This window comes from Leptosomus discolor, chromosome 7 (genome assembly GCF_034619465.1).
Source record: "Leptosomus discolor isolate bLepDis1 chromosome 7, bLepDis1.hap2, whole genome shotgun sequence".
NCBI classification, from domain to species: Eukaryota; Metazoa; Chordata; class Aves; order Leptosomiformes; family Leptosomidae; genus Leptosomus; species Leptosomus discolor.
The window spans coordinates 2444445-2467795 of record NC_141397.1 but is presented as its reverse complement, the minus strand read 5'-3'; the positions used below and the strand labels follow the sequence as shown (position 1 = coordinate 2467795).

At 42.7% G+C, this 23351-nt stretch overlaps 1 protein-coding gene across 3 annotated transcripts in view; it reads left to right on the top strand.

Annotated features, from left to right (window-relative positions):
• The first annotated feature begins 1697 nt into the window (after nucleotides 1-1697).
• Nucleotides 1698-23351, top strand: part of ICA1 (islet cell autoantigen 1) — a 56559-nt gene continuing 34905 nt past the window's right edge. For all 3 annotated transcript variants that reach the window (XM_086467903.1, XM_086467906.1, XM_086467905.1), the window contains exons 1-5: nucleotides 1698-1714; nucleotides 3737-3908; nucleotides 5577-5649; nucleotides 7392-7515; nucleotides 9727-9925. In XM_086467903.1, coding sequence (XP_086324029.1) covers nucleotides 1698-1714; nucleotides 3737-3908; nucleotides 5577-5649; nucleotides 7392-7515; nucleotides 9727-9925 — 585 coding nt within the window. The remainder of the gene's footprint in view (nucleotides 1715-3736; nucleotides 3909-5576; nucleotides 5650-7391; nucleotides 7516-9726; nucleotides 9926-23351) is intronic.

Below are 23351 nucleotides of genomic sequence, written 5' to 3'. Positions count from 1 at the left end.
TTGCTTCCTGTCAAACTCGGTGTGCTGCTGAGTAACTGAGTCATGGCTGGGCATACGGGCTAAATCCTGTGCTCTTATCGCGCTTGCACACACCCACAGTTGACTTACGGAGGACCGGTGTTCAAACAGGGAAGTCAAGCGTCAAGGTATTAGAAAACTGGAGTTCGTGTTGCCTGTGCCTTATGGCTCTAGAAGCTACAGCAAAGCCATGCCTGGTGCTGTCCCTTCTGTGTGTTGTCTGGCTCAACGGGGCTGTCACACAGACAACAGCCTGAAACAGTTCTTTCTTCTTCTTTCTTTGTTGTTTAGCGGTTGCCCTTTACATTTAAACTCTGCTCTGAAGACAGAGTTATGAATTTTCTCGTGGCCTCTCCTGCAGTGCTTATGAGCTCTTGACAGAATTTCCAATTCAGGAAAATTTCCTGCTCTGAAATAATCTCGCAGCGTCTCATGGAACTTGGCCAGGAAGTTTCACAGGTACTGACAGCAGAGAGGTTAGAATCAGAAATCTGGGATTTGGCTCCATTCGGCTCCAAATGGAAGTTCCTGTGCTTCACGCTTGCAGGAGGCACTCGGGTTGTTTGCATCCCCTCGTTCGGGTTCCTGCAATCTGTTCCGGTCCCTTTGCCACCCAGTGCTGGCTGCCCACAGAACCGTCCCAGATACGCTTCCAGCATCACGTCTCCCCACCGCAGCCCCTTTTCTCTCTTGCCCAAATTGGTGCCAAAGTTCCGTGGCAGCACCGTTACCTTCCTGGCTGCCTTTTCCGTTGCCGTTGGCTCAGGCAATCAGCTCCGTATCTTAGCGCAGCCTGTTGGTGTGTCCCTGCTGCGCCTGGCCTCACCACAGGCCGTTTCCCAGCAGCAGCATCTGACCAGCTTCTTTCTCGTCTCGTCTATGATCATGCTGCAGTTTGCTTGCTGGCTGTGTGCTGAAGAACAGAGCCCTCTCTGACAGCAGCAGAGGAGAAGCCAGGAAGTTTGTTGCCTGTCATTTATAAGGAGTGTCTGGCATCGCTTGTAAATTTGGCCTGGAAGGAGCGCGCTCAATTACCAGTGGTGTGCGTGCCATCTGGTCAGCTCAAAGTGTGGTGGGAGACTTGAATATCCAAGCTGGAGATAGTAACTTACAAGATCTGAAGTCCAAATGCATACCAATCGCACGCTGTCCTCAGGAACTGTGGTGTCCCTCGTAGAAGAACCACCTCGTGATTAAATTTTGCGTCCGTGATGTAGATAGTGTTGTTTAAAAAAAAAAAAAACAGATCAGTGGGGCATGGGTGAAAAAAGTAGCTGAGCTTTGTTGTGGCTAAAACTTTGGGGAAAACAACTTGGCTGAGGAAGATGCCTAGCATGGACAGTTGTGGCTTGCCTTGTCCAAAGTCACTGCATTTCTGCCAGGTATATTCGCCTTTGCCTGGAAAACTTGCTAATATATAATAATTGGCAAGATCAGCAGCACCACTTAAAGGTGTTTGTTGTGGGTTTAAGTGAGGATCGTGTGTTACATGAGGAAGCATTTGGTCCAGAGATGGAAAAGTTTTCTGTCGTAACACGGTAAACGAGATGCTACAACATGGTCATTCTCTGTATGAAAAGGTAGGGGTTTTCTAGAGTCTAACTTGAAAACTGTGTTTTAAATGTTTGTATTAACTGATCATTTCTTATTTTATTAAGTGTCTGAAGAAAACAAGAAACATGGAAGGTCACAAGTAGTAAGTACCTTGATCATTTTTTCTTAATCTAAAGAGCTAATGGTGTTTGGCATGATGGTTTGTCACTGCTTGAGTCTATCACACATTGTGTTCTGACATCGAGTATTTATACGAAGTCGCTCATAGACATTCTGCTTAAAAAGAATAAAAATAAAAAATGAAAACCAAGTGAATTGCCTAGAGAAAAACAGCCTGTTATCAATTTCCTGCTTAATGGAAAGAAGTGTGCAAACTGTGCTCTTTCAGGAGGTTTATCCATGGTCCTCAGCTTCTGAATAAAGTACATCCTTCTTTTAGTTATATTTTCTGATCGTTTAAAGAAACCTAAATACGTCCATGATGGCTTGACACAAAATCCATTTAAAAAGGTATTGACGAGTGTCTACTAGTAAAAATTGTCCACTGACTACTTTGGTAGTGTGATTATTAATCTTTCATTATTTTAAGCATAAACAGGAGCCAGTAAGTTCTCCAAGTGAAATCAGAAGCTCAATTTGTGCGTAGTGATAAAAGATTATATTCCTCTTATTCTTTCAATTGGTTTATCAGTCTCTAATTCAGGAATCTGTATTAATCCCAGCTGCTTTTTTTTTTTTTTTTGGTGACCTCACATTAATAACTCATTTTGATTCCTTGCACCACGCCCCCAGAATTTCTAGTGACCTCGAGTGAGGTAGGTATCAAGGCTGGTTGACATCCCGTGATGAATTACGGTGTTGTCTTCACTTGAGCATGGACCGGAGGCACCGGTTGTTTGCACAGCTGTAGCAGCAGGTAAAGCACCCGCCAGCCGGGGCCTTTACACTGCCTTGTGAGCAGATTGATGTTGTTGTTATTACTATTTTTAAAGGAATGCTATTTTTATTACTCTCATATTCTGTGTTCTCATACCGCAGGGGGATCTGCTTGTTGTTTATTAGAGGTTGTAGGTATTGTATTTTAAAGGTGCAGCCTGTATTAGGTCAATATAGGCTTCACCTGACTTGAGAGGCTGTTGTCAGGGTGCGTAAGGGTTGGTTTGTGCAGAATTCCACGTGAGCTGAGGTGTGTTTTGCATCTGTTGTTGGTTTTGTGCTGTAGCACCAAAAAGGCCTTTATGTTAATTCTAATGAAATTAAGAAATTAAACTCTGGAACTAATGTTTGGGTAGAATTAAATGGGTAAATATCTTTGCAAGTTTTAGCAACCTTTTACTTCTAAAGACGTACAAAATCACTGCAGCTTTTTATGTATGCACGTCGGGGAAAAGGCATGTGCTTTTGCAGAAACGAATAATGGAATAACGCTTCCTGAAAGAGGTCAAGATTTCATTGTGAGGCTATGTTTTCTATACTGCCTTGGGATGGTTAAGTATCGTGCAATAGGGAGTTTGTCTTTAGATCACACTTTATTTATTAGTCTGCTACAGGAATGCAGAATCATCTGTCAGTAGAAAATGATCCTTGAAAAAAAAATTAGCTGTTCTGCACCCACAGTTGTCATGTAGTCGTGGCGTAAAGACGTGAGCTCTCTGTCTTCCATATAGTGTGCTCGAGAGAGATGAATGTTCTACTTCTTTATTATTCAATTGTGGAAAAGGGAGGGCAAGAAGTGGTTAATTCCATTCATAGAATGAACGTTGTGAAATCCTGACGCTGCTGAAATGGTGTAAAAATTGCTGCCTGCTTAAGCGACTCTTCACTTGAAACTCTCCCATTAGTTATGTGAAAATAAAAAGTTAATTCCATGGGCCGTAAATCATTCCATAATGCAGTGGGAAGAATTCTTTGCAGCCCGATATTGGGCAGCGCTACATGCTAAAGACATTCAGATTGAAAGCAGTGTATTAGTTTCCAAAGTAGGGTGGGAAATATAGTACTAATTTAATTGCTTCGTTAATACATAATGAGAAAATGCACGTTAGAAGACACGTGTCTGCATGCAAATGCAATATTCTTGCTGGAAATGTGTTAATCTAGCATGTTAGACTTACTTTATAAGCATCCTATTGAAGTTTTGTGATTTTGTTTCTTAATATTCTAGCAATTATCCAAGGGAATTTTATGACCAATATGCTCAAAGCCAAGAAAAATCTGTGGTCAATAAAATGCAACAGAAATACTGGAAAACAAAACAAACCCTTATAAAAGTTACAGGAAAAAAGGAAGATGAGCATGTTGTGGCTTCAGATGCAGATCTGGATGCAAAACTAGAGGTTTGTAATGTTTCCATAATGTGTGTTTTCTGTTTGTTAATTTTTAAAATGTTGTGATTTCCGTCAAGCCTCTAGTATGTGTACACGCAGTATGTGATCATGAACATACGTTTCAATCATTATTTTCTTGTAATATCTTTTCCAGTTTTTGAAAGAAGTACCTATCTATCTATGGGGAGTATAGTGGCATTTTGTAACACAAAACCCCGTGTCCCTCTAACTTGGTTTGGAACCTGACGTCTCTCGTGTTTATCTTCAGCTTTTGGGGGCAGGTTTTTCCTTTTGTTGGCAGGGGTGAGCAGGAAATTGTCCTTTGTGGTTATATCCTTATATTCTTACCCTTTGCTTACATCACTTTAAGATTTATTTTTTTTGAAGTAGTATTCTATACTGTGTACAAATGACAGTGTTTTTACCGTTGGAAAATGCCACATGTAGCAGAAAAACATGCAGTATGCCAAGAAGGAGCAAGGTGCATAGTGCACTTTGCCTTCCGGGGCTTTTGTGCAGATAAGTGGTTTCTGACAGGCCCAAAGAAGCTTCTGGAAGTCTGTAAAGTGTAGCCAAGAGCAGGAATCCTGCTGTGTGACAAATGCAGTCCTGCTCTTGGTATCCTCAACCCCACTGGAAAAAAAAAAAATAATTAAGGCTCTACAAATTGAAGAGCTTGAACATCTTTGTCACAAAGCGAAAGATAGAGGATGGACTTCTGAAGTGTAGTAATCAAGTTAGTGTCCAGCTAAGTTTTACCAATATTGTTTTGTTATGTGAGGGTAAAGGTTTTGCCTTACTGGTTTTCTTGCAGTTTCTTAGAAAATTCTTGACTTAGGATTCTCAGTTTATCCGTGTTTTAGCTGAAATTCAAGAGGCTGTTTTACAACAAACAAATCTTTGTAGTTCTAGCTGTAACAGTGATAACTTATAGCATGATTCTAGCTATGGGGTCTTCACGGTGGGTTACAAACCAAGAGTATTAACATAAAACAAGCTGGAAGGATGGAACAATATTTTATATTGCATTGTGTTGGTGTTTGGGCAGTGCTTGGTGCAGTGGAGCTTAGATTTGAGTTACAGCTTGGAGGTTTTAGACGGACAGGCAAAGAGCAGGAATTTTTCTGTTTCCTAGAAACAAACTAACTCAAGACAGACTTTATTTTTTTCCCCCTCTACTTCCTTTGGAAGCAGCTGCTTCGTAACTTTGGTTAGAAAACCGGAGCTGTGCCAGTAAAAAGTTCAATTTAAATCAGTAATTTCCTATGTTGGCGTACCGATGCGAGTTGGTTCCGCTAGACATTTCAGTGTGAAAAATTCAGTATACATATTGCCACACGTGGTAAACGTGCTAGACATCTTGGTAACTTTTTGCTCTGCTGTGAGTTTTTTAGAAACAGATTTGTACATCTTCGTATATATCCAAAGTTATCAATTAAAAAACCCCAGCATGAGTGGTTTGGTTAACTATCAGCTGTTTAGAATAGATCTGTTTCCAAAATTATTTTTGATAAGGAAGAATCGCTTTCAAGCTTGAGAGATTACTCATTGTTCAAGAAGAAAATAGTGCTCCCTAGTAATTTCTGCGAAAAATTGAGCTCTTGTATTTTAATCGTCAGTGTTTCTTGCATATGCTTACAGTTAATTTTTTTTGTGTGTATTTTGTTTCACTGTCAGCTGTTCCATTCTATTCAGAGAACGTGTATGGAGTTGCTGAAAGCAATTGAACTGTATCAAAAACGGATTTGTTGTAAGTATGATCAAATACAGTAGTTAAAATGATAAGGAGGTCTGCCTTGTGGGGTTATTGAGCAAGAGAAGAAGTGAAAAGGAAAATGGGGAGCTACGAGTTTCATCCTATTTAAAACCAAAGACCTTGCAGGCAGCTAAAGGCAGACTTGGTTATTTACTTGAAGAGCTCCCAGGTCTTAAGTTTTAAGTTTGATATTATTCAGTGATAGGCAGCAATAACATGGGAGAAAACTTGCTTTTTTAAGAGTTTGGGGTTTTTTTCCGTTATTTGTTTGGCTTGTTTAAATTCAAAGTGTCTTGTTTTAGAAATCCTAACTCTGCGCTGAACTGTTTTAAATTATTTTTCAGTCAGGGTTGACGACCAAGAGTAGTGGGCGTATTGCTAGTTTTATAATTCAGTAATCCGTGCCATTATGATGCACTTGATGATGCTGACTTGGCTCTAACAGGTATGCAGTAATTAGTGGCGCTCATTAGCAAGAGACAGGGACCTCACTTGGGCAGTCTCAAGCAGCAGGTTGCATTATGTGACCTCTAAAGGTTCTCTGCAATCGGAATTCTTTGATTCTCTGCTGCTGGGATGTCTGACCTGGAAAAGAGGATCCAGCTTTGGAGTCGTCTTTCAATTTACTTTGGTTTGTTGGATGTTATCCTTGTTTTCTGGAATCTTTTTGTTTTGCCTGGCCGATGAGATTCAGAGGTAATGTTTCAGGATCTGGAGGTAAAAACTGGAAGACAGAATAGGGTGTATTGAGTTCAAGAAGTGTTCCACAGCAGCAGCTGAAATCTTTGGTGGGAAGGTGTGCACGCAGCACGTTCTGCCAGGGTATGCTGTGAGGCTGCGTTGGGTTTGGCCGTCAGCGTTTGGGGAAACGACAAGAGGACTTCAGGAGATCTTCTTTTGTCGTGTTAAGCCATTCTCCCTGTCGGTAGCAGCAAGAAATTGCTACCACAGCCAACAGCCGCTTTGGAAGGGTAGTAGGTGAGGCCATAATGAAATGGTTTTGTAAGGGTGTGAGATCGTGAAGACCCAGGGTCCCAGTTTGGAAGCAGTCAACAGTTCAGCATGAAAACGCTTTTATCTTTCTTCTTCTTCTTGTTTAAAAAACAACCGGTTAATTTGCATTAGAAATATTTCAGATATTTGAAATGTAAATTAAAAAATAATGTTTGAGTTGTATAGAATGTTGAAGCTGTAAAATAATCTTGCAAAGTAATTTGAAAATAAATGTTCTTCAAAATGAAGTACTAGATTTTTCATACAAAAAATTCGTTTATGTAGTCAAGCGTGAAAAACGGAGAGCAAGAGAGAAGCAAGTGAACAAGCTTTGGCTAGTCTAACTAGTTTCAGTAGAAGTACGCTACCAAAGATCAGCTGAGGCAGGCCAGGTGGTAAAAAAGGCTTAAAAAACCCCAAACAAACCAAAACCCTCAGGTCTAAAAGATACTATAATCAAGACTGGACCCTTTGTGTAATCTAACAAACCTTATTCTTTTGTTCAAGACAGAAATAGCGTTTCTCCTGTTGTCTTTCAGCCCTGATGGAATTTTGTGATTCTTGTGAAGTATATCAACAACTGTCTCAAGATCTTCTGTTTACTAAACACAGGAATTCTGTGACATTATTTTTGCTGTGCTGCTTGGATTTAGAGTGACTTAACCTGTTGATGTTAGGCTGGTTTTAAAGCTGTTAGGAACCTGTTAAATAATGTGTTTAACCAATCATTTCTTTTTCATTAGTTCTGTCTCAGGAAGAAAACGAATTGGGGAAATTTCTTCGATCACAGGGTTCTCAGGATAAAACGAGAGCAGGAAAAATGATGCAAGCCACAGGAAAGGCCCTCTGCTTTTCTTCTCAGCAAAGGTATATGTGTCAGAAGTTCTGTGTGATTTACAAAGCACGTGGGATACCGGTAGCTGATTCACCATTGGCGTCATTCGTTTTGCCATTTGCGATGTAAATAATAGATCATATCAGATAATAGAAGAGTTATTATCGGCAAAAGGTGCTGTAGTGCTGGCAGTGTTACTGGCTTGCTCCAAGGCGTTTTGCCTGGTCCTTTTTTGAGTCTTTCAGACTTGCTGTGTCTGTGTATCCAGATCCCTCGCCCGTGCCCGTCCAGCCCGGCAGTTCCAGAGCTGCGCAGGTACATCGGCACGGCCTCTCTAGCAGCGAGGCTGTAAAGGAGCTGGAGTCAGGCCCCTCTCCCGCTTGGTGGCACGAGAAATGCTACAGCAGGCTCGTTGTGAGGGTGTTTGGGTCCTGGGAGGGCAGGGAGAGGGGTAAGGGAATGCCTTCTGCTGGGCCGTGGAGTCTCATACGTCAAGTAGACGGGGGAGAAGGGGGCAGTCTGAATGCCATTTTCTGCTTTAACCTCACCCATGAAGTCCCCAAGGAGAAGATCCTAGATCCCTGCTGAGCTCATGTAGGTTGGGGAGGAGGTAAGGAATCCAGAGGGGGACCCATGCTGTTACCCAGAGCCCTTGATGACTCGCTGACCCTGTGTTTGCCCAAAGAGTTTAAAAGCAGTGGTGCCTGATGGCATTATGAGTATTATGATGCTTTTCTTTTCACAGTATTGGGACGATGAAAGTTTGAAATTCACCATCATTTGCAAGGGAAAATTCTGTTCCATGATATTTTACAGGATTTTTGAGGGCTCTTAACTATTGTGATCCTTTCCAGCTTTCGCTTAACAGTGCAGCTGTTTGGCTCAAAATAAAACATCGCAGACAGAGCACTGAGAATTTCATATGCTTATCTTGGGCTGGAGTTTGGTCATTAGCACATCCAGTAATCACTGTGAGTGGGATCTTTAAAACACGTGTAAGGCACCTTTGAGCAAAAGCGCTGAGGATTTGCTTCTCTATAAAGCTTAACTGTTTATAGAAATCCCAGTGTATGACATGTCTGCATAAGCTGAATTTTCCTTTGGAATGGCTGGGTAAGTGTTTGTAGAGTGAGAAAAAACATGAGGGAAAAAAAAAAAAGCCACACTAAAAAGTTCACGTTTTATTGTATCGCTTACTCCGTGCAATTTTAAGGCATCTTTTTAAACAAACTCAGATAAAAATAACGTTTTTCTGTCTTCCCTTGAGCCATCCTCAAGCTCATGTTGAAGTTGGGACTGCTCTTATCGATGTGGCATGCCGATAGCTAGCGCAGAGGCTGGAGATCGAGGAGACACAGTCTGGTTACTGGAGCTGAAATCAGAAATTCTCTTAGGCCTAGGAAGTCCCTGAGTAGCGCGTTAAACTAACTCCGCACTGGTGTGGAACTGATTGAACCCATTCCAGTGGGGTGGCAGCTGGCAACCAAGAGGAAAGCAGAAGCAGCAGGAAGCCAAGTAGGAGTTGGAGTAACCCTGCCTAGTTCCGAGATCCCACTAGGAGACGAAGTGGTGGCCTAGGGAAGACAACAGTGTCCCCTGCTGCCTTTGCAAAGGGTAGTTGCTGGAAGAAGCATTTAAGAAATGGCCTAAATTCTTCCGAAAGATCAATGTCCTTCAAAGGAATTGTTGAGATTCCTTAAAAAAAACGAAATGAAGGAGGAAAAAAATGAGATAATTATCTACTTGACAGATGACTTCTTTATTTACGTGTCCGTTTGAAGATTGAAAGGCTAATGGAAGTGGGGTTTGTGAGGCTTAACCTGACGGTCCTGATTCTCTGTGGTATGTATCCAGTAATAAATTACCTCAGGTCCGTTTTTAGGGTTGTTGAACGCAACTTGCAGAGAGGAATGTTAACAGTATACCTGCAAGCAGCTTGCCTGTCTGAAATATATATATGCATTAGGAAAGATTCTTTTTCCACTCGCCTGTGTAAGTGAAAGGTTACCGCTTGAACAGGAAGGTGGCAAACAATATTCATGCAAAATTGCCCCCTTCGTGTGTACCCCCAGCCGAGCTGTAGAAGCAGCTGAACGTACCCTGGGCGCTTAAGTGAACCGTTTTGGCTGGGTTTTTTGATTGCTAGTGAAGTGTCAGTAGTGGTATGAATCCGTCTGCCTTTGTGGAACAACTTCTTTAACATGTCCTTCTCCTTCCTTTCCTTCCTTGGTGCCTTCCCCCAGATTAGCGCTGCGGGCTCCTTTGAGTCGATTATATCAAGAAGTGGAGACGTTCCGGTACAGGGCCATCTCGGACACGTGGCTGACAGTGAACCGAATGGAACAGTATCGGACTGAGTACAGAGGAGCTCTGCTCTGGATGAAAGATGTGTCTCAGGAGCTGGATCCAGACCTTTATAAGCAGATGGAAAAGTTCAGGAAGGTAGGAAGTTTCCTGTAGTTGCCTTGAAGGGGATGCCTGCTGAATGACAACGAAGCATGGTTTTGATTCTTCCGAGGAAGACATAATTCAGCAGCACTAAGGATGCCGTTTAACTAATCTTTTCCATGTGACAGAAGTCCAATTAATCTGATAAGGAATCCAGTGTCCTTCACAGAGTGGGCTGTAAGGAAAGAGACGGTAGTGAGAAACAGCATTTTGCAGTAGTTGATTCAACTTCAGCCTAAATCTTTATGATTTCAATAATATTTCTTTTTAAAGCAGTTTATCTAATTTTAAATACCTAGCTGTGATGCCTGAATGACTAATGGAAGAAGATTATGTCTGCTGTCAGCTGAGGAAGGGAAGACTGATTTTTGGAACTGAAAAGTACCGAATAACAGAAATGCTGTAGTATCTGCTGCTAAATTTTTGGGTGCAGTTAAAGACCCACGTTTTCAAAATTGGCTGTTGTTGGGTTTGGGGGAGGAGCTGCCCATTTGGAATTTGTTTCTAAGTTCCTCGTGCAGTTCAGCATGACTCTTGGGCAACTGCTAAACACTAGAACTGCTAAGAATGCGCTCTCCATCAATCTTCTGCGTTCAGTGTCACTCCAATTTGCTAAACTCCTCCCCTCCCAAAGGGCCTCCAAGCCCTAGGTGGTGCCTGCAGCTTGGCTGCCAGGTGTGAGTACAGAATTTATTTGGTTCCTGATCCTGGCCCAGTCGGTTCAGGACTGCTCATGAGAACGTAATAGCTGCTAGTGAGGCTCTAGAGCCGATTTTGTTGAAAGACTGTAACGTTCACGGTGTGCTGTTTACACGGCTTGACTGTTAGGAGGAGTTAGGGTCTTGGTGTGACGTGGTGGCTTGTGCTTTGAGTAAAGGCAGTAAAAAAAAAATGACAGAAATCTTGTGATAATTGAAAGCAGGAGCCTAATAACAGAGATTGTGTTAAAGTGTACGGGCATACCTGTGGCTTAGAGACAGGTAATGCACAAAAGAGAAAATCCCGTTTGTCAGTTGCTTAAGTGGCCTGTGACTGAAAGTATTTAGAGATGAAAGATAATTTGGGATTTTTAAAAGCTGGAATAAACCATCCTAACGGGAAGGGACTGGCGTGCATCTAGGCTCTGCCATTTTTTGTAAACTGAGGTGGTGACAATAGCGATTAAGGAAGGGGTGGAACAAATGAAACCCCAGCTAGGCATCTAATCTTTATTGAAAGCTTCAGTACAGGATATTCCTGCAAGTCTTGTGGCACCAGCCGTGTATTTTATTATGCCTTGTGGGAAATGTTTATAATGGCAAGTTCTTGCAGGTAAAATAATTGGTATGGTCTTGGCCTCAGCCAATTGCTTATGTATCATGTTTGATTTATTAGAAAAACACTCAAAAAATGGAACGTTAGAATGAATAAAGCAGTACTGGTAACGGTCATACAAAATTGATTTATAGATTTCTTGCAAAACTAATGCTGTGGAAGGGATAAATTATATAAATGGCAAAGTAATTAAAATAATGCATGCCTTGTACCGCGAGCTGCTGTAGTTAAAAAGTCAGATGTGACATTTCAGCAATCTTGGGTTGCTGTGCTTCAAGGTCAGCAAAACTAAATTTTTTAAATTTTTTTTTTTTTAAACTCTCACAAAACTTACTGGTAAAAATGTGGAAATACTAAGTATTTTGAAATATTTCTGGGCCTGAAATGAGTTATATTCTGACGTAAAGAAATAACGTAGATTCTGAAATTCTGTAACGTGACCTCAAATAGTTTAAAAACAAAACTCGGAGAAGGTCTCTTGGACCTTTCTTTCCTCCAACAGGCTGTTTGCTGAAAACCTTTCAGATCACATTGTAGCGCAGAGAACAAAAAGCTCTGTATTTTGTAGCCAGCAAAGTAAAGAAACCCTCTTGGTATCCACTTCCCCGCGTATCCCATCTGTGCAACAGGCACATCAAACTAGTCCTTGAAGATTCTAACACTTGCAGAAAGTAAACTTGTTCTTTTTTTTGTTGTTTTGGGAAAAAAAATTACAAAAAAAAAAAAAATTTACAAAAATAAAGTCCTCAGGCGTGATGTGCCTGGATAGCTGTTGCTGAACAAGGCACAACAGTTTGGGTTTAGTGCTTTACAAATGTGGCAGGCAAACGAAATTAATGGTGGCTACTGTAGTCCTAAATAATTAGAGGAGTTATTTTTATTGTCTTTTTGTTCTGTGCTTGCTTGCAGATCTTAATTGTGCCATAGTGTGGCAGTGTAATGCTGGGTTTTTAGGGCTCGTTTTGGATCGGTAACAGCAGTTTAAGAAGTCATGCTAATTTGGGGTTGAGAAAGAGATAATTACTGATGTAAGGTTTTTTGGTTGCCGCTTTGGAGAGAAGTGTTTGACCTGGAGCTGCGTATCTAGTGATACACCAGCAAGTAGTCAGTGAAGCTGATCCCGTCAGAGCACTTGAAAGAAAATTTTCTTCAGACTTCCAGTTGTAAAAATCCTAGGTATTACTTTAGTAAACATCTTTATTTTTTTATTTCAGGTAAACAGGGCTGGTTTAGTGCTCCTTAATGCACCTAGTGCATCAGCAGTATTTGTATCAGTTGGTTCTAGGGCTGCTTTTCAGTGTAATCCTAAATGTATCATTATGTATACAGATATGGTACTCGTTTTTGGAGACCAAAGCTAAATCAATCCAGATGGGTCCTTCATACCTTCCCTCAGAATAGCTCAGGCTAAAAAGATCAATAGTGGAGTCAGTATTTTCAGAGCTGATAAAATCTGAGTTAAAACATTGGCATTTTTGTAGCTCTCTTTCCAAACAATGAGGTACTTGAAAGAATTTTCCAATGCTGTTCTCGAGGCATCAGCCTAAATATGCGAGGCCAGCAATGCTACCGCTTTCTGAGTGCCCCAGAACGCTGCAGACCAGCCTTTTTCCATCGTTGTTTGAAGATATCCGTGTGATTGTAGCTACTTGAGTCAAACCAAGGAAACAGATGAAGTATTTACTTTTCCCTGCAGAGTTCTATAAATGTGGTGTAGCTTCATTCCTTTTTCTTTTTTTTTTCCCCTATTAACAGCTTTTATGGACACTCCAGTGCTGTTCTAGATGTAGGGGTCCTCCATCTCAAGTTCATAGTTTGAAGTGTTGCTTGAGAGAATCTAAACAGCGCCTTGGCAATGCTGTGATATTTAAAAGAACTGGAATGAGCTGATACCCCGTTAGCAAATTCTCCACCCCTGATCAGGTTTTTAAGGTTGTTAAATCCAGGCTGGTTTATCTTGTCTGGCGAGCGTGCCCTACAGCGTGAGCTCTGCCGTGGTGTTGTAGAAACAGAGCCCAAAGAGCCCAACCGCTGACGGTCCCCTAGTGTCCTTCCTCCAGCTCAGAAAAGGTTAAGCTCTTCCACACGTTTCCTGAAAAGGACCATGCCAATGTGCAGGGATGGGCTGTGACACCAAGCAACAGCCTCCCCTCTGCAGCCTGCAGGACCACAGAAGAGACCCTGCTGTTCAATTTTACTTAGCTAAGCTCTCTCAGATGCTTCTACGGTGCAAGACAGACTTTCTCATCAAGCCTAGACATTACAGTGCCACCCATAACAAGTAAAAAGCGAGAGCTGAAGAAATTACTGTGCTCACCTTGAGGCTAACTATAAGAAAACTTCCATCCGTGACATGGCAGGATATATATCATGCTACCTTGATAGAGCCAGTTAATCCTTTCTGTGTTTGTTTTTCTCTTCCATCATTCTTCTATTCCTCTGCTTCCCCTTCATTCTGAGGCTTGAACCAAAGCTGGAGTATCTTTGTACATGCCCAGTGGCTATACTGGGATCCCCGAGACAAGCTGCACTGTGGTGGTGTCCTGAGAACGGGGTACCCGGAGGGTTGGGCTCTGTTTCTCCCTGTTGTCTTGTCCTCTCTGCTTTGCCAAAGCTGCTTTCCAAGGAGCTCTGCTTCTGTGTGAACCAAGCGAAGCTCAGATGGGACAAAGAACGGGTTGAAGCTGCGTGAGGGTGAGGAGCGATGCGCTGGCTGGCTGCAGCAGGGCTTTGTAGGCGATGTAAGGTTCATCTCCTTGGTGTCCAGTGCAGGTGCTGTGTCCGTCTCTGTGGTACTTGGATATTACAGCAATAAATACCTGAGTTTGTAAAACAGTGGGTATTGGATGGGGTGCTGCTTGGGAAAAAGAGTTGGGGTTTGATCGATGTATTTGCATGGGATCTGTGAGGGGAACTAATAGGATGGTTTGTGCTGGGCCTCCTTGTTCTGGAAGATTAGAAGTGCCCTACCCCACAGCGCGGAGCCCCGAGCTGCTTCAGTGATGTTAGGGGAGTGGAACAGGTCCTGCCATGCAAGAGGATTGTTGGAGTATTCTCCAAAAGATCCTAAATGATTATAGGACCCGTAGCACCTAGCTATTACTTGGCATGCAGGTGTCGGGAAACTTGCAGGCTGGCAGCCGAGTGGTTTGGGCACAGTTTATCTCGAGTTCTTCCTAGTCGTAGCACTCTATATACTTGAAACAAAATTAATGCCCTTAAATGGCATTTTAAAGGTAAATCTGGCAAGAGAAAAGGAAAGGCAGTAAGAAAAAGGGAAGTTCGACAAGAAGAACTCCGAATGATACAGCAATACCTTAAACTGTGGGGATTTTTTTTAAATGTAGGGAGTGGCTGATCTATGAGAGTTCTCTGTTAAATATCTCTTAAGAAATGAAAGTTAAAGCTTGTATGGACAGCTGGGGAGTCATGAAGATCTAAATAAATGCATTGATTAAGGGAAATGCTGAAGTATACGTATTCACTGTAAAGATCCCCGCAAGCAGGGGTGAGAGACGTCTGCCACAGCCGTGCCGGGGAGGCGCAGGCTCGGCATGGCCTGGCACGAGTGCGTTTGGGCTCGAGTGGTGGTGACGGGGCTGGAGCTGCTCCTCACCTGTCCGCTGGCATTGGCTGCCACCAGCCCTGCAGCCCTGGAGGCACCGTGGAGGTGTGCAGGAGGAATTGTTCTTTTAATTCTCTCTTACAGCTGAAAACTTGGAGAGCTGAGGAAATGCAAAAAGCCAGAGAGGGAGGAAAAGCAAGTATGATGCTGGTCTTTGAAATAAGAACAGACTTGGCAGTTGCCATGCTCGTAAACTTTATTTCAGTTCCCGGTAAAAAATGAAATCTGTAGGCATTTAGAAGCTAACAAACTGAAGAGCAAGTAAACAACATGGATGTATAAATAGCGTTACAGGGGTTTTTGTTGTTGTCAATTTGCATTTTAAATTAAATTAGTAGGGAAAAAAGTTGCGAATCTGGATTGTTGCAGTTCCTTACGAGTGATTACTGGAAAAATGACTTTAACTTTGCTAGAAAAATAAGGAGCTGAGAGTTGAGACTATTGGCTGAGGGACATCAAACAAAGTTTCAGAGGATCATAGAATATAACGATGGAAAATAACTTAAAGATCAACTAAACTTTCCTCCTGCCATGACAAAATTGTGCGTTTGTGATGTGTTTTCCAAGTGTTTTTCTACATCCAATAAATATAATTCAGCTGGGGGCGGCACTCTTAGAAGTTTTGTGGGTATTGGTGATGTTCTGGTTCAATTATTAATAAGTCAAACAAAAAAAAAATGTGCTAATGATAATTACATCTGCAGACGATGTTGAGCTGGAAAGTCTTTTGCTTTTCCAAGCAGCAAAGTATCCCAGTCTTCCAAAGAAAAATGTCTTTGGCCGTTGCAGTCGCGGTGGTGCAGTCAATAGACTCTCCGCTGCCACAGTTACAAACAGGAGGGTAAGCGCCGGGTGCTTAGAGCCAGCCGTGGTAGTCACTGTTGGCCAACTTGGGGTTTTAAAAATTAAAAAAAAAAAGTGTAGACAGCCGTTGTCTCTGTCTACAGGCAAATTTAGGGGATACTTCCACGTTAAATTCCAAGGTTAACTTTGTCTGGAAGACTTAAAGCGCGTCCACTTTTAGGTGACAAAAGTGTAGGCCTCTGCACGTGAGAGAGCAGGCGATGATTGTTGTGCTCTGGAGATGTCAGAAAGGTCTGAGCAGCTGTAGCAGACCACACGTTAGGTGTGAGGTGTGGGGCACCGTCACGTGGACAACAATGCTGCCTTTCGTAATCCCTGTTAGGAGTGTGAGGTGGTAAATTCTGTCGCTTTGATAGCCCAGTCTTTACCACTCGTGGTTCAAAGTCTTCCTGAAAAAACCCCAAAAAAGCTGGTTTGGATTGCTGCTGCTCGTTAGACAGACAGGTGAGATTCCAGGAGATCCCATGATGCTCGCTGCGAGATGGCTGCGTACGCTAAAATTAGTGAGACGGGGTCACCCTGCGCTCGGAGAGGCACGTCTCAGCGTAGCGGCGCCATGGCAGAGATGAAGAGGGAACAGCGTGCTCTTACAGCGTGATGGTACGCAACGCCTACACATGTCACTTCTTGTGACATGCCTGTGCCACCGGGGGTACGTTTCGTTTCATTCTGGTGGGGAATAGCAGTAAGAACGTTACTTTTTTAAGTGGTTTTTAAATATGAAAGTATATGGTGTTGGAATTGTTAAATTTAACGATTTACCTAGGAGTTATGGTAGTGAAAAGCAAAACACACGACAAAAAAGGGCTCTTTGTACAAAACCGTAGGTTTTGCTTTGTCATTATTGTCTCTCCTTGTAAAAGCAGATGGAGTTTCAGTGCTGAGTGTGTTTCCTCTGGGCAGTTGCTGCTGTAATGTTTTTTTTTCCAGCTTCTCCAATGTCAAATTCAGTAACATTAAGTGGAGAAACCAAAACATTCCAAGATACTTCACATACGAAATGCTCAAGCGTTTTAAGGCAGTTGTTAAAGATGCACCTTTTTTTTTTTGAAAACACGACCTGAAGCAGAAATGTTCTTCAGTGTAAGCATTTTATAGTCTTGTAACTTGAAATTGCCATTTCAAGCACCATTTGCAAGAACCAGGGTAGACACTAAGATAAAATCAATGATTTTTCTGAAGCCATTTCATGTATATTAAATATCACTGATGAGTGTTCTTGGGTTAAAAGCGAAGTAACAATGTGTGATGGAGGTGCCCTTTTAAAAGCATAATAAGTTTGCCACTTAAAAATAGAAACAGGCTTCTTGGAACAGATGACATCATCTTAAGAGGTATTGCTTGTAGAACATAGTTGCTTCCAGAGATTGATGCTTGCCCTTGAGAGGCGGTTCATCATCTGTTCACTTATTTTTACGAAGAGTCTGAGGTGAGACTCAGCAAAATGGCTGTAAAACAGGATAAAATGAACTGCTCGACTGCAGATACAACCTATTTTTAACAACTTCGTTTCACGTAACCCAGCTGAAGTAAAAAAAATGCAGACTTGGTTTACTTGTGCATTTTCAGACTTGTATTTATTTCAAGAAAAGGCAGGCAGACACATCCTAAAAATTTCTGTGCGCAGAAGTAGCAGAACCTGTAATGTTTCAACAGAATCTGACAAATATATATATATATAAAAAAATCAATTATTTCAATCAATAGCAATGTTAAGTCCAACTTTAATGTAATAATTGCTATTAGCCCCAACATTAAAAAGGCACTCTTTAACATGATGTGACAAAAACTAAGCTCCGAGAATTTTTCTCATGTCTGATGATTATAGAAATGTCTAAGCATTAAATATAAAACTGATTTTTTTAATATATTTTTTTAAAAGGAACAACTGAACACTGTTTTCCCTTAATTACTCTGCTGGTTTTGGTCTTAAAATCGGGAAGAAATGATGATTGCCCAGACAGCTTCTCTTGCTCACATGAAAACTCTAACCCTGCAGACTGGTCTGTGTGGGCAAAGCCCCTAACCCACGTGGATCATTATGTGAACTCAGAACGTAAATGAAGTGTAAAAACATAAACAGAATAGGTTGTGAGAAGAGAAATGAGATTTGGAAAATTCCCTCAGCCTTAATAATCTGAAAAGGCCAGGAGGATAGCTAAAGAAATATTTTTGAAAAATAAATGAAATACAGATGTGACCGAACTGAGAGAATTCTGCAGGAGAGCAGAATAAACAGGAAGGGGAATACAGCTGTTGGGGAAAACATTGTTTACACAAGAGAACCAAGTTTTTCTGTGGTCGCCACTGCCCAGGAATTCTTCTTAGACTTTCCTAAAACGCCTGGGCACATGCATAATGTAGTCCATCTGCTTTTACTTCCTAAGGCCTTTGCTGTTCCATTACATGCTACAGAGGCTCTGAGTGATTACAAAGATGCTATGTTTGATTTTTTCCTCCTTCATGTAATGAAACCGAGTTGAAGATAGGGTTAAAAAAAAGCCAGGAAACAAAAGGTGGTGTTCTAACCAGAAGAAGGGCTCGTATGGCATTTCATCTCTGTTGTAGGGATATTCGGAACCCTGCTTAGGTTTCAAATCTTGTTTCTTCTGTGATAGCAGAGTGTGAAGGCTGAAGAGCACCACAGAAAGATTTGGGGGTTGGTTGGGTTTTGGTTTTTTTTACGAGTCCAATCTTTCTCAGTTTGTATCTGGACAAAATAGAATTAAATTGTTTTGAGGGAAACAAGACATGCTTACTGATGTATTAAATGCCAGCCAGGAATAGCAATAGCAACGCGCTGGATTATGTGCCACAGACTTTGTGTTACAAATGAATCATGATTATTAGTGGGTGCCGTGTCATATTCTGTGCTGAAAGAGGTTAAATAGAAAACAAAACCAAAAACCTCAACTCCCAGGACTTCTGCTCCTGCATTAGCACTGTCAAGAGTGGCTTTGCACTCAGGACAGTGAGAGCACCTGGGGACTAAATATCAAAGGCAACTTGGTCGTCGTGGTGATCTTGTTGAAGGTGTCTTTCTAGGAGTGTTGGTGTCGCGTCCAGCTGGGATTTGCAGCCTCTGTGTCCATGGTGTTCCCTGGCACTTTGTGCATCGACCCATCCCACCCCCCTTTGCAATGGCCCAGAGGATCTTGCAGGCCAGCTGACTGGTTTATGGCGCTTTCACGGGAGAATTACTGGAGTTACTGCCCCTGAACTTGGGATATTCACATCCCTTTACCTAATTCCATCTTATTCACTCCCCCACAACTGCCTACTCAGGAGGCACCCAGAGTCAAGTCACCCGTCTTGCTCAGCCCCTGAAGAGTTTAATGTGGGTGCAAAGAAGTTAAAAACATGAATGGCATTTTCTAACTGTGAGGACGCTGCACCTAGCGGAGTCGGGAAGGCCTCCAAAATATCTTCAGTAAGTGAGATAAACTGAACTGTGTGATTACCAGATGAATAAAATCATGGGTGTAATAGCAACAACAGATTTATGCTGTATTACAGTTTTCTTTACATCACCCCTCCGGTCTCTCAGTGCTCAAAGGCAGTATTTACCTCTCTCCGTTCCCTGCAGGGGCTGTCTAATTGCTCTCCACTTGCCAGCATGCCCCCCTGCACCATCCTTTGCTCTCAGGTTGTCCAACATCATTACACAATTGAGTTACGATAAACTCGGAGCAATTCTCAGCACTTTTTAACCCTGAAGTCCGGGTTGCTTCTGGTTTAGAGCTGAATGTGATCTTTCAGACCTGAGAGCTTCTTTCTTTACTTTTGCCATTTGTTTTGGTTGGCCCGCTTCTTGCCACAAATTTTTGCAGTCGTTTTTGGCGACTCCTAGACTTTCATCACGGTAACAAAATGTGCCTCTTTCTTCTCAGACTACATAAAGTTTTTGCATCTGTGCAAAGAACTATTGGATTTTATCAACTCCCTCGTAGTCATTTGAGGAGAGGAGATGTTTGTAAGTTATCAGGACCAAACTCTTCCCTGAAGAGGACGTGTATTCATGCACTTGTTGAGAATAGTGTGTGTCCGAGCACGCTGTTGTGGTAGTAGCTCACACCTGCAGACTGGCAGATGCGTGCTCACTGCTAGAACTGCGGTTGGGGCTTGTGATGTAGAAATCTGTCCCCAAACTCTGAAGTAATGCTGTTGAGATGAACGTCATTCTGTGTGCAATTGAAGAGTCTCCTCATTGGTAATTCTTTTCTCTGTATGTCCTTGCTTCAAGGTCTCTGTTAAGGTCAACACGTTTTTTTTCCCCTTTCAACCTCATAAAGCAGACATCCTGGGTTGGACTAATACTGGAGCTTACTACCAAGAGAAGGTTGAGGCGTGTATGTAGGCTTTTCAAAGTAGAAAAAGACCTTCTAGCAATGTATTTTGTTGCCTTCCCTTCTTGTAAATTGTCATTCCTTTTTCAAATAATTTGCATATTGATCCAGGATGTAAAAGCAAATACAATTACTGTGAGAAAACATCTTAATAGCTTGAGGAGCATGCTGTGTTCTGCGCTGGCTGGGAATCAGAGAGCAGCCAGAAGGTGTGAGCTGTGAGGGCAGAGCTGCTCTCGTACACGCGTGATTCCTGCAAAGACCCGCTTGGATCCGTTAGGAGGAGGGGCTGCGTGTGCTCCAGCTCTCCGCTGTCACGTATCTGACTGCACGACAGCTCCCTCCTTTGATGCAGTTTGAAGTTAAACAGATTAACCAGAAGTAGTTTGTCTTTATGCTGCAGAAGAACAGAGGAGAGGCCTCAGCAGTGGTGTCAGCTGGGATGTAGCTGCTGGCTGGATCCCTCGGCTTCCCCCCACCACCGTACCCTTTGGAGCAAGAGCTACAGCTCTTTGGGGCGATGCTGCTGAGGTGGGGCCCTGCCCTGCAGACGGTGTGGGCACCTTCGTTTGGATCTGAGTTCTTTCTGCCCAGGCAGGAGATGGGGCAGCTGGTAGGTGATATGTAAGGAGAGTGGGGCTGTGGTTTTGAAGAGTTGGGGGAAGAAGATTTTTTTGGGAAGGGAAGGGCCAGGAGTATACGTAGCCGTTTTTCTAGGGAAGGTGCGTGGCTATGCAGAGATGCTGCTTTTCTGGAAGCTGGCGCCTCAGTGAAGCTGAACGGGGGCAGAACTCCGTGTGAACACTGTGCTTTGAGAACAGCATCCAGCAATTTAGCTCAAAAGTGTATTTTCCCCAGCTTAAATTCAAGGAAACAGCTCTTAATTTGAAATAAGTCCTGTGTAAACATGCTTAGAGTCTGTTTAATGCAAAATCATTTTTGAATCAGTTTAGTTAAGCTACAGAAAAGTAGCACAGCTTCTCCACTTCCAGGGCTGTGGGCCCAGAAGCTCTTGAATCTTTTAAGATGAGGTGACTCAAAACCTTAACAAACTTTCATTTTACAGACAGTATGGGTTGGAGTCGTGAAAGCAATCCCCATCTTATATTTGAGAGCTTGGTTGCAGCCTGCACTTGATAGAAATTTTGTTAAAAGCTGACACATTGCATTTTCTGTGTCTTTTCCAATGGATGTTTTGTTGCAATGAACTCACTGCTGGTGGAGCAATTGGGTTCCCAGTCTGGAACGGCAGTGTGCTGCTCCGTCTGTGAAAGCTGTTGCGAGGCTTAAAGCTAAAGATTTTGTTGTCTGGTTTTTGGCTGGCTAAACTTGCTGGATTGCGCTGAAAAATGTAACTTTGATCAGGGCTGTGTCCAGCTGCTGGGTAAGTGGAAAGGATTCTGCAGAGGCTGCGCTCTCAACCAAATGACGTGCTGTGTCTGCCTGCGCTGGGCTATGCTAGAGGGGCAGAAATCAGGAAGGAGGAGGAAGATACCTCCTTAATTCCTGGTAATTCCTTAGGAAAAAAAACTTCAGAGGTTTTCTGTTGCTGTTGGGCTCTACCTTTCAACCTGTGTTGGTTTTTTTTTTTTTTTTTTTCCTGTGAAAGGACTAAATTATTTTTTAATAATGGAGGAGGAAGCGTATTCCTGTTGCTGCAGGGCAGCTGTTCAGAAAGTTGTTATTTAGCACAGAGAGCAATATTGCTTGCCACGGATACTTTTCATGTCTTGGAGAAATTTGATTTGAAGGTAACAAAACTTTGCTGCTGCAAAGACGTGTTCGGATCCAGGTCTTTGCACTACCATAATATTGATAGTAGGGAGGAAAAGATGTCAGCTTCAAGTCAAAAAGGTTGAACAGGCAAGGAAAAAACCACATTCTCTCGAGACATTATCAATTAGAACACCTTGTTGATTGAATAGCAGGAAGACTTTGGGCATATGAAGTCAGAGTATCTTTAACTGCTGGACCTGTTCTGATTAAATATCTAACCCAGTAGAAGGGCTGCTCCAGCAATGTTTATTTTTAGCAAACTACCTTCTTAATAAGAAAAAAGAGGAAAAAATAATTAGCTATATATACTTTTTTCCCAGAGGATTCATGTCGATAATAAGTATTCAGAGCACCAGTCCCCTTTTAAATACCATGAGTAAAACTTTCCCTCAGCAGACCCTCTAGGACTTGAACAAGGAGAGAGGAGTGTTGCCTGCATGGCTGGGCAGTGGCGGCTGGAAGATAAGCTAGGCCTGTCCAGGTAGATCCTGCAGGTTTTGGCAATCCATTTCCAAAATTCAACCCCCAGGTCTTAACCTATAGGTAGACTACTGTACAAGGGGGTACAAAATTTTATGAAAGTGAGGTGCGGAGATCTGAGCGGCTCTCGGCGCTGCGGTTAGAGTTGCGGAAACGCTGGAGCATTTCAAAATTGCCCCCACCCCTTCTCCAAATGAGGCTGTGCGAATGCAAAGCTTGCAGCCTGAGTTACACTGGGTGAAGCCTTTGTACGGGCTTTCTGTTCTTCAGGCATGTTTGGGCGTAGGCAGCGCTTGAGTGCACCCTGGCAATTGTAACCGAGCGCTCTTACGGTTGTTAAATTGTGCTTTTCAGTTTCGATAATGGAAAATCTGCTCTTAGACGGGTGGTGAAGAGGTTTGTGCCGTGTTGGAAAAGCTCATTTGAAGTATCTGTGCTGCCTTAGACCCCAGAACAGAGAGTTCTTCCACCATGAGAAGGCACTGAGCCACCCTGAATAATCCAGCGTAGCCAACTCACAAACCCGCCTTGACCTGCAAATAGGCCTCAGGGTTGCCTTATTTTTAAGGACGAACACGGTAGTTCAAACAAAAATCCAACGTCTGTCCAACGTTTGTCTTCGTTGGTGACCAATGCAACCAGGGAGCTGCACAGGGCAAGTACACAGTGACCTTTTCTTGTGGTGCTGGCGCCAGAGGAGGCATCATAAGACGTGGTGTTTGGGGTTTTTTCTGTAAAACGGTCGGGTTTTGCACCAAGGTGGGTTCTGGCCATCACACCAGATCGCTGCGATCGGAGAGCTGCCCTGCTGACACGGGGGTTGTGTAGAGATCCGCTGCCCTTGTGTGGAGTGTCGTGTAATGCCCTCCCCTGCCTCTGTTGGCCAAAGTCTGGTCTCTTAGAGCCTTTGTACGTGTGGTATGATGGACTTCCATCATACTCCTCCTTAGTCATCTCTTTTTCTTTTAGGCTGGGAAATCCTAATCTGTCGTTTTTACTGAACTAATTTACACCT